Here is an 11,730-nt window from a genome sequence, read left to right as displayed (position 1 = left end):
ATACTGTGGCCAAAGGTGGGGATGGTGGAGCCCAGTTCCACCACATGTAGGGATGGGAGCATTAGAAACCCGACAGTGCCACTGGCTAGCTGTGTGACGCTGAGCAAGTCTCCTCGTCACTGTGCAGTTACTGGCTTCCGGTTGGGATTACCGTCCTGGCAAGGACCCAAGGGCTCCCGGGATGACAGCAAGAAACAGTGAATCTCCCCTTAGCAGAAGCTCCATATATTTTATGGGAAGTTTGGTGTCAAATGACTGAACCAACAAGGAAATGATTGTTCAGAACACAGGTCATTGAAAGAGCAATGACTCCAGCTGGTTTGTGTCAACTTCTTTAGCATCTCATTTCCCGGACACCAGGGTCCCTGACTGTACTTGCCTGCGCTAACAGCAGAAGTCATTGTTGTCCAGAGATGGAAATTCCAGGACCTAATTTCCCACATAGAATCTTCGAGAGAAAGCAAAGCAAGCATTGCAAGCATGTGGCTCTGAAATTAAGACAGCATTTTAAGTTAGTTATAAGTCACACCATGCCTCTGAGGAAGTTTGACGTTTCTTCTCCTCCGATGCAGGTGACCAGACAGGAGAATGCCGAGCTCACGGGAATCTGGGCTCTGCATTCTTCTCCAAGGGAAATTACCGGGAGGCGCTGACGAACCACAGGCATCAGCTGGTGCTTGCCATGAAGCTCAAGGATCGAGAGGTAGGAAGTTGTTTACTCGAAGACCGAAAATGTCCCGTTTTGAAACATGGACTCTCTTTTTGCTGCTCAGAATAGTTCACGGGGGCTGGGGATATAACTCAGAGGTATAACACAGGCTTCACATGGCTGAGGCCCTGGGGTTCCATCCCCTACACTACCAAAGTTCCAGGTACCTTCGAATATTGCTTTTAGAGGTTGACCATCGTGGCTTCTACCTCATCTCAGCATCATAGGCTGGACGTCTTACCCCCCTTTCCAGGCACTGGAGAGATGGAGGTAAATAAGATCTGGTCCTTGAGTCGGTTCTCATGGCTTGGTCAGATGTGGTGTTATTCTTCTCATGAGTGCTGTGGAGTAGACAGATGTAAGTCAGCCACAACATGTATCATAACGATATAGTCTCTAAATGGAAGAAGCAAGCATTACGCTTCATTTGAAAGGGAGAGTTATTACTGCAGCCCTCCTCCCCCGGGCTGTTTCTCTGTGGGCCTGTCAATCAGATGGTAAGAAGCATATTCAGTCTGTTAGAAGGGCCTGCATCATACCCATAAATAATGACCATCCTAATATTTATTTAAATATCATCATCCTGATATTTATTTAAGACAAAGTGTAATAGTCTCAGAAGTGACTGACTCAATCTGCATTGTAAACCACAATGACCAAAGGGGGAGAGAGAGAGAGAGAGAGAGAGAGAGAGAGAGAGGTGCCTACCATAGAGGCTGGCTAGGGGTAGGGTGGGGGGTTATGGGAGGGAAACTGAGGACACTGGTGCTGGAAATGTACACTGGTGGAGGGATGGGTATCGGAACACTGTATGACTGAAACTTAATCATGAGTAGCTTTGTAAGGGTCTGTCTCACAGTGATTCAATTTTAAAAAATGGAGGGGGGGATAAAAAGTGACTTGATCAGCAAGTGCGTTTAGAGTGGGATGAGTGGAGTCTGGAGTGAGGCGGTGAGGTAGGTCCAAGCCCCCATCCCGCTCCTGCACTCACTGGCTCTGGGAACTTGGAGTTACTAACTCCTCTTTGCGTCTCTTTTCTTATTCAGGCCAAGAGATGATTTTATTTTCTGAAACCCGTTTGTGATAGGATTATAAATAATATATGCAAAGCACCTAGCTCGGTGCACGAAATTCCACAAAGGGGAGCATATAATATACTGTTAGTAATAAGGAAGAGAAAGTTAATGGCAGAGGCAACAATAAACTTACGAATCAATCAATGCGTTGAGAAATATATGAAGCAACATTTACATCGCGGGATTCGACCGTGGTACATTAGAGAAATTAATTCTATTATTTAAATGAGTCTGCATCTTGAAGTCGGGTGCCAGGAAGGAATTGGGGGGGGGGGGCGAAGAAAGTGTTTGTTCCACCCAGGAAGCTAAAGTCTCCCAGGGAGGGACCTCTCTCCTCGGTGGAGGTTTGAGAAAGAGCCCTCAAAAGCTGTGTGACTAGACCCTTCCCAGTCGGGCACCTGCTGCCCATGGGTGAGGCCCTGGCCTCCATCCCTGGCACCAGATAGAAAAGAAATCACTTAAGGGCTATAGACTTTGGGTGATTTTCTTCTCAGAGGAGTTACCGAAACATTCTTCTCCCCTTCTTTGCCTCATTTCTGTTCACAAACTAGTCTCACAACCAGTGATCTGATTTTTTTTTTTCTTTTTGATATTAAGAGACTAAAAGGACTCAGACTCCTGGAGGCAGCTGTGCTGATGGCACGAGGGTCCAAGGATGGGGCTCCGAGGTGGAGTGCAGGCTCACAGCAGCTAGGAGGCCTGGGCTGGATCCCCAGCAACCCCACATCACCCCCAAACCAAAGATGAGTCCCAGGTTTAAACACCAGAGGAATCTAGGGACATTTAGTGAAGGGTCAGGAAACTCTCCATAAGTCACCAGCTGTATTTAGACTCTTGTTTTGCTAGCCTTTGGGATGTATAGGTTAGCCCAATCACATCCCTGGATACTGTAGAAGCTGGGGGCACAGGATTGTCTTGGTTTTTAAAACAGAGCAGTGAAAAACGTCCATCTTCCTTCTTAACAGTGTAGTTTCCTGTAGCCTCTGTTAGCTGGATTTGTCTGTAAACCTCTGCTGCGCAGAAGTTATTAAGAAACCATGGGGTTAGTTGCAGAAACACAAATCTTTGGTGGAAGAGACCCCGGGATAGTGCTCATACCAGTTCTCTCGCCCGAACCGAACTTTCCTGTCTTAGAATCGCTGCTGGTTGCAATCCCCTCCCCTCTACGCCACTGGAAGCATTTGCACACCTGCTCCTCGTGAAGCCGTCCTGGGGCGTAAGGGAGAGAGCCCGGGACTGGCTTTTTAGCTCATTTCCTTCTCCTGTTCTGGGGGGACAGAGAGGATATCCACACACGTCAGGAGTGATGTGCAGCCTCGCCTTCATTGAAGAAGGCATTTGTTTTAATTTGTTTTCTCCTTAAGGTTTCTCATGATCAAAACTGTGATTTTTTTTTTTTTACAACCTTCTTTCGGCTCTTTCCCTTAACCAGCTGCCAGTCAGCAATAGGAGAGAGAACATTTATCTCAGAACATTTTGCTGTGTAGCCCAAATTTCTGCTCTGTTTTGCCAAAGCCTGTTTTGATTTCTGGGCTGACCTGGACTTTCTTTCTTCGAAGGGTAAATCTTTTTCGGGTGCTTTGCTTCTGAAATTAAAGAGCACTCTTTCTTTTCTTTCTCTCTTTTTTCTTTCTCTTCTTTCTTCCTTCCTTCCTTCCTTCCTTCCTTCCTTCCTTCCTTCCTTCCTTCCTTCCTTCCTTCCTTCCTTCCTTCCTTTCTTTCTCTCTTTTCTTTCTTTCTTCCTTCCTTCCTTTTTCTCTCTTCTTTTTTTCTTTCTTTTTTCTTTCTTTCTTTCCTTCCTTTCTTCCTTTCTCTCTCTTTTCTTTCTTCCTTCCTTTCTTCCTCCCTTTCTTTCTCTTCTTTTTTCTCTTCTTTCTTTCTCTTCTTTCTTCCTTCCTTCCTTCCTTCCTCCCTTTTTTCTTTCTTCCTTCCTTCCTTCCTTCCTTCCTTCCTTCCTTCCTTCCTTCCTTCCTTCCTTCCTTCCTTCCTTCCTCCCTCCCTCCCTCCCTCCTTCCCTCCCTTCCTTCTTTCCTTCCTTCCTTCCTTTCTTCCTTTTTCTTTTCTTTTTGGGTCACACCCATTGATGCTCAGGGGTTACTCCTGACTGCACTCAGAAATTACTCCTGGAGGTGCTCAGGGGACCATATAGGATACCGGGGCTTGAACCTGTGTCAGTCGGTCGTGTGCAAGGCAAACTCCCTACCCTCTGTACTGTCACTCCAGCCCCCACTCTTTGTTTTCTTAGATAGCTAAAAAACATTTCCTTGTTTGGCAAGGAGGCCCACCCGATGGTACTCAGGCTCCAGTTCAAGTGCTCCAGGGAGTGGTTGGGGACCACACAGTGATGGGATTAAACCCTGGCATCCAGCTCTCTCTCCCCAGTCCCCATTTTTCTTATCTTTTAAGGCTATGTTATTTCAGGGCTCCTTCTTGCCTAACTGCAATTAACTGGAAATATTTCCTCCCACACCCCTTTTACCAGCCACCAATAGTTAAGACAAGTCAATATTGGTTTGGAACTTAAAGGGACCTACAGGATGTCTAAAAGGAACTATTACCATTACTATGTGTTGTATTTAGGTTCCAAGTTTCAGGTAGCCAGTCTCCGGGGATTCAGTTTGGTAAAACATGATGTGTGCCCGTGAAATGCTTAACGTGCAGAGCACTGCGGTGTGTGTTAAAATTATTGATGTAATTTTGTTTTAGAGTGTGATGTAAATTTCAGGCGCATGGCATACAAATCAGTATCTGTATTTACTATGTATGTTCCCGCCAAAAGCCTAGCTTCCTTCATTCACCCTAGAATTTCTCCCTTTTACCTGATTTACCTGCCCACATCCCTTCTTCTCAGGTAACTAGCATTTTGTTCCTATTGCCAAAGAGTTTTCTGACATTTTGTTTCATTTGTTGGTTTTTTTTTTTGGGGGGGCGGGCGTGTGTCGGGATACACCCAGCTGTGCTCAGGGCTTACTCCTGGCTCTGCATACAGGTATCACTCCTGATGGGGATTGGGGACCATATGTGGTGCCAGGGATCAGATTTGGGCAGCTGCATGCAAGGCAAGCCCCCAGCCCGCTTGTGCCATCTCTCCAGCCCCTAGTTTTGCTTCTTAATTTTTCCCATTTGAGTGAAATCATAGTGTTGGCCTTTATCTTACCTCTAGGTCCACCCATGTGTTTGCAAATAGCAGAATCTCTCTCTAGGTAGAAAAATAGCATTTCTCTCTCTCTCTCTCTCTCTCTCTCTCTCTCTCTCTCTCTCTCTCTCTCTCTCTCTGTGTATCCCATAATCTTTAGCCAGTCACTAGAAGATAGGTCTTTTGGTGTTCATTGGTTCATGTGACTGATGCTATGATGAATGTGGGGGTACATATCTCTCATTCAGGATTTTTTTCCATATTTATCTACTACTTAGATCATTGGATCATAAAGAGTTTCCGATTTTTGATGACTGCACTGTTCTCGTTGATTGCAATTTTTTTGAAAAAATAAAACATCACTGATTTACCATTGATGTATATATAACACTATGTGTTGAGAGTATAACTACACATCTTGATAGATACATAAACTTCTCGAGACCCTCCACCAAAAACTAGGACTTGGGTTAAATATCCAGGTGAGATAATGCTGGACCCCCTGGTATGTCTGTTTTTAGGTTTGTTCAGTTGGGCTTGATTTGTTCTGGAGCCACATCCAGTGGCTCACAGGACTTATTTCTGCCACTGAGGGTCTGGAAAGACTCTCTGGGTACCAGGGATCAAACCCAAGTCATCTGCATGCAAGGCAAGCACCCTGCCTCTTGTACTAGCTCTCATGCCTCTGTTTTCAGTTTGTTTTTGTTTTTTCTCTTTTTTTTTTTCAACACCCATCTCTTCACCAGTGTGAAGGCTGGTCAATGGTTGGATGCTTGCCAAAGGGTGTGTGGCAGGGCGAGTGCAGGGAAGAAGGAAAAGGGCAGTTGCAATAGAAGGGACCAATAGGACAATAATATTTGGAAATGATCATTTTGGACAGGAACTGAATGTTGAAAATAGGTAAAGGGATATACCTGGTAATCTTTCATTATCTGTATTGCAAACCAGAAGGCCCAAAAGGGGAGAGAGAGAGAGAGAGAGAGAGAGAGAGAGAGAGAGGAAGGGAGAGAGAGACAGGGAGAGAGAGAGAGAGGGAGGAAGGGAGAGAGAGAGACAGGGAGAGAGAGAGGGAGAGAGAGAGACAGGGAGGAAGGGAGAGAGAGAGAGAGAGAGGGAGAGAGAAAGGGTGGGAGGGAAACTGAGACCATTGGTGTTGTCAGTTTTTAAAGCAATGTCCAAACCATTTTTTTTAATGGGAGTCACACCAATTTACATTCTCATCAATAGTGTATATAACATGGGTAGACTTTTGATTACTTTTCCAATTTCCTTGTAAGATAGCTATTCAGGGTTTCTGTATCCTTCTGACTAAAACTTGGGAGGTTGTTAAGTTTCTAAAAATTCATCCTTGGGGTCAGAGCAATAGTACATCGGGTTGGGCATTTGCCTTGCACTCTGCCGACCCCTGTTCGATCCCTAGCATTTCATATGGTCCCCCAAGCACTAACAGGAGTAATTCCTGAGTGTAGAGCCAGGAGTAACCCTTGAGCATCTCTGGGTGTGAGCCAAATAGCAAAAAACTAAAATAAAATAAATAAAAATTCATCCATTTCTTCTAAATTCTCCAACTGGGTGACATAACGGTAATCTCTTATCCTCTGACCCTTTTTATATTCTGAGGTATCTGTTCTAAACTCCTCCTTTATTTCTGAGGGTTGTTTCTGAAGTGTTTTATTTTTCTTTTTTCTTCATGAGTTTAGCCAAGGGTTTGTCAGTCTTTTTTTTTCTTTCCAAAACCCAGTTCTTGGTTTCATTGATCATTTTATATTGTCTTTTATTTCCATTTCACTTATTTCTGCTCTAAAATTTATTATTTCCTTACATTACTGACTTTGGGTTCATTTTGTTCTTTTTCCAGTTCCTTAAGATGTGAGTTAGATGGCTTATTTGAAATGTTTCCTGATTTCCTGATGTAATAAGCCTGAATTGCCATGAACTTCTCTCTTAGCAGTACCTTGCTTTGTGTCCTATATATTCTGGTGCCTTGTGTCTTGATTCTCATTTGTTTCCAGAAACTCTTATTTCTTCTTTGATTTCCTCATTGACCCATTAGTTTTTTTAGTAGCATGCTGTTTAGTCTTAAGATGTTTGATTTCTCCCCAGTTTTCTTTTTATAGCTCATTTCTACCTTTATGGCATTGTGATGTGGAAAGAAACTGGATGTGCTTGTAATACTCAGTTTATTGGCACATGTCTCATCACGTGGCCTGTCCTGGAGACAGTCCCTTGGGCACTGGAGAAGAAAGTGTCTGTAGCTTCTGGAGGGTGAAAGCCTAGTAAACCTCACTCTGGCTCATGTGAGCTGATTGTTTTGTTATTGGTGTTTTTGGTTTTGTTATGCTCTCTCATGGGAAGATTAGAATGTAAAAGTGTCCTACTTCTCTTATGTTGTTAATATTTTGCTTTAGACCTCCTGATAGTCATATGGTATGACTGTCAAGTGTTTTGCTAAGCTCTTCATTTTGTACAGATATGTGAAGAAGTGCTAAGTCCTCTTTTTGTATTGGTCACTGAGTCATTACATAATATCTATCCCTGTCCCACTTTTTTTTTTTGATGGTGTTGAGTATCACAGCAGTTTTCATGCATGCCTGGCTTGTGTGTTGCTGAGCTATCTTCCTTGCTCATTTCTTTTTTTTTTTTTTGGCTTTTTGGATCACACCCATCGATGCACAGGGGTTACTCTGGGCTCTGTGCTCAGGAATTACTCCTGGTGGTACTCAGGGGACCACACGGATGTAGTAATTGAACCACATGGCCGAATGCAAGGCAAATGTTCTAACCACTGTACTATAGCTTCGGCCCCGATTCCTAGCTCATCTTAATCCATCTTCCAAATTGACATCTGTTTTGCCTGCCTTTTTAGGTGATCATTTGCCTACATGATTGTTATCCAGTCTTACATTTTAAGCCTGTGTTTGTCATTAAAATTCAAGTCGTAGAAGAATTTTTTTCTAATCTATACATTCATTTTGTGTCATTCAATTGGTGAGTTCAAACCATTGATATTTATTGAAGTTATTGAAATGAATAAAGTTATTGATGCTCTTCTATATTGATTCTGGGTGTTTTTACAGTTTGTTTCTTGGCTTTCTTTTATATACTCTGATATTTGGTGACCAAGTTCCATTAACCTCTCTCTGCTTGCTCTGAGTATTTTTCCCCCTTTGAGATTTTCAAGAACTTTACTTTCAAGAGCCTTACTTTCAAGAATTTTACTCACATTTCTGGAGCAATAGCACAGTGGGTAGGGCGTTTGCCTTGCACATGGCCGACCCGGGTTCGAATCCTCCATCCCTCTCGGAGAGCCTGGCAAGCTACCGAGAGTATCCCGCCCGCACAGCAGAGGCTGGCAAGCTACTCGTGGTGTATTCGATATGCCAAAACCAGTAACAACAAGTCTCATAATGGAGACGTTACTGGTGCCCGCTCGAGCAAATGGATGAACAATGGGATGACAGTGCTACAATGCTACTTACATGTAGAGTTCTAAGATTGTATCACTTACTAAATTTAAAGCAAGTAAGTTTTAAATACTAAGAGATCATTATTGCACTGCTCTCTTCCTACCTTTTATGTTTCTTTTTTCAAAAAAATTTTTATTAAAGAGCCATAATTTACAAAGTTACTGATAGTTGCATTGTAGGCATACATTAATTCAACATCAGCCCCTCCTCCAATGTCAACTTCCTTCCACCAGTGTTCCCAGATTCCCTCCCCACCCCAACCCCTGCTCCGCCCCCGCCTGTCAACTTGACTGGCACATTACAACGTTCCAGTGGTTGCTATTTAGATCTCATATTTTCAGTGCTGTTGAATCTGTTTCTTAAGTAGCTTACTACTTTCAGCTGTCGTTTCTTCCCAATACTAAAAACTGTTTAATATTTCTTGCAGAGCTGGTTTAGTTGCGTGGATTTCTTTAACTGTTGTTCATATGAAGAACTTTGTATTCCCCTTCAGATCTGAGTGATAACTTACCTGGACAGAGTCTTCTTGGTTGGAGCCCTATTTTAGTGAACACATTACCTATGTTATATCATCCCCTTTACAACCTATGGAGTTTCATTTGACAAATGTGACGTGATATGGGGTCCCCTTGTATATAAATACTTGCTTTACTTTTTTGCTCTCAAATTTATTTGAGATTCTATTTCTATTATAATCTGTCATAGATTCTATTTCTGTCTTTGGTTTTTGCTTTTTAATAGCATTATATCTTGGTCTTCATCCGTTTGGCTTTATTTTATTTGGAACTCTTTGGGCTTCCTAGTTCTGGGTATGTTTCCTTCCCCACATTGGGGAAGTTCTCAACTCTTAGTGGTTTTACAGGGGAGGGGGCATACTTGATGATGCTTGTAGATAGTCCTGGCTTGGTGGTTAGGGGTCACCCCTGGCAGTGCTTGAGGTACTGGAGAACGAGCCCCATGGTCCAGAATGCAAAGCGTGCACCCCAGCCCTTTGAACTACCTTCCTGGCACTCAATGGTTACTTCTTCAACTATTTTCCTCCTTATTTTCCTCTCCTTCTGGAACTCCTATTATGTGAGTGTTATCCTTCCTGCGGCTGTCCCATAAATCTCTTTTTCCTTTATTTTCTAAAAATTCTTTTGAATTTGGTTCATATCTTTAATGATTTTTTTCTTCCTTAATCCTCAAACTCACTGATTCAATTCTCAGCTTCCAAAATCCTGCCATTGGACGCTTTTTGTTGTGGTTTTATGTATTTTTTTTTTAGTTTAACTGCAGCATATTTTTTAATCTCAGTGATTTTTGATTAGTTTTTCTTCAAACAATCTATACGTGTTGAAGTTTTCTTCTATGAATTTTCTTCACTTCAGTGGCATTTTTGTTCCTTTGAGGTCTTTGTCAGGGGGTTTAGAAACTTCTAGCGTTTGACATCCTTCCTGTGTTTCATCTTCATTCATTCGGGCAGGTAAATCCCTCCGCTTTCTCCATTATACACCGTGCGACTTGGGGTCAGGGGTCCATATTTGTGCAGGTCAGTGCTGTATTCTGGGGTTCATGCTCACTAATTCCAGAGACTGTGGCTCTGAGTTGGCGTTGAACCAGAGGGTTGTCAGGAATGTGTCGCCATGTGGGTCCTATTTGTGTGTCTCTTCAGCTCTTCTGTCGACTCGACCATTGGGATGTTTGTGTTTTTGTTGTTGAGTGGTATGACTTCTTGAAATAATTTTGCTACTAATTAATCCTCTGTCAAATTGGCATCCATTATGTTTTTGTTTTGTTTTTGAGCTACACCAGCAATGCTTAGGGGTTACTCCTGTATCTGTGCTCATGGATCACTCCTGGTGGGCTCAGAGAATCAAATGGGACACTGGAAATTATGCCTGGGTGGGCCACAGGCACGCACCGTACCCACTGTACTACTTCTACAGCCCCCATTATGGGGTTTTCTTAAGCTCTTTCTTGACAGGATGTAGGAGAGGTGTCTATTCTGCATGTTTGATCATTCACCATGTGAAAAGGATCCCATAGCTTTTTGCTGATTCATTAGGATTTTCACTTTAATGCATTTTTCCCCTGGAAATGATAGTTTTGTACATTTCTTTGCTTATGTTATGTCCCTCCTCCCACCCTACACCACCCCTCTTAATTATTATACTGGTTAGAATTTTGATAACTCTTCCCCAAAGCAATCCTATCCTTTAAGCATAAAGAGTTTTAAAAAGCGGCCACTTCCCTCTGGTTATCCTCTTCTTCCATTGTATCTGTGACCTCAAATTATACCCTAGTTATCCTTTTGCATTATTTTGATATTGAAACAGAATACAGGAAACTGCCTTATGAAGCAAAATATTAACCACCAGGAATGCGAGGGCCGTTGAGGATACTGAATTACATATTTTGCCTCTTACATCTCTGCCTATAATACATTTTAAGGTTTTCCCACGAAGCAAGGTGGCAAGCCGACACCTCTTTGTTTACCTTAGAAAGCATCAAGCTTTCCCTTAGATTGCTACCTTCAGGTACGGCAGAAGTGAGCCCTCCTCCACAAGATTGTTCACTCGGACCAACCTTCTGTCTGCTTTGATGGTTTCCAGATTAATTCTAGGTCCCCGCAGAGCCCTTCTTGTGAGCTAATATTGTCAGAAGAATGAATAAATCACACTTTATTACAGATGTTATTCTCTATTTAGGGAATCTAAGATGCAAATATGCTGATGATTCTGAAAGCTTCTCCCCAACCCCCCCCCGCAACACACACACACACACACACACACACACACACACACACACACACACACACACACACACACACCGTTCAGATTTCCTTCCTGAACTTCGGCTGTCTTCTCCAGCTCTGCCCTGGACACCTACCGTCCATTCACTGCGCCCTAGCTCACCTCCCGTCCGTGCCTCATTCTGCACTGACCACTTGTCCCACTCCTTCACCCTCTTATTTGGTTTCTTACCTGGTTCTTTTTATTCACTGATGGAATCTCTTTTTTGTCTCCTAGCTCCTTTGTGCCGGGCCATTTATTATCTGCACTGTTGCAGTAGCCTATTCTCAGAACTATCCACACCTTTTCTTCGAGGGGTGGGGTGGTGAGTTTTTGTCACACCTGGAAGTACTCAGAGAGTTAATCCTTGCCTTGTGCTTGGGGGTGGCTCACAGGAGTGCTTGCTGGGCCATAGAACGCCAGGGGTTGAACCGGGGTCAGCCACATGCAAGACGATAGCCTTAACCCTGGTACTATCTTTCCAGCTCTTTATATCATTTAGTAAATGTTCTCTTAAAAGCAAAGGAGAGAGGATGTCTATCCCTTGAATCTGGGAGTGTAGCCTGAA

General features: G+C 43.2%; 1 protein-coding gene across 2 annotated transcripts in view; it reads left to right on the top strand.

Annotated features, from left to right (window-relative positions):
• TTC28 (tetratricopeptide repeat domain 28) overlaps positions 1-11,730 on the top strand; it is a 724,018-nt gene that overhangs the window by 398,841 nt on the left and 313,447 nt on the right. For both annotated transcript variants that reach the window (XM_055146863.1, XM_055146864.1), the window contains one exon: positions 573-703. In XM_055146863.1, the coding sequence (XP_055002838.1) occupies positions 573-703 (131 nt within the window). The remainder of the gene's footprint in view (positions 1-572; positions 704-11,730) is intronic.

The sequence above is a fragment of the Sorex araneus genome, chromosome 9 (genome assembly GCF_027595985.1).
Source record: "Sorex araneus isolate mSorAra2 chromosome 9, mSorAra2.pri, whole genome shotgun sequence".
Taxonomy (NCBI): domain Eukaryota; kingdom Metazoa; phylum Chordata; class Mammalia; order Eulipotyphla; family Soricidae; genus Sorex; species Sorex araneus.
Note: the sequence above shows the minus strand (reverse complement) of the source record. Positions and strands in the feature narration are given on the sequence as shown.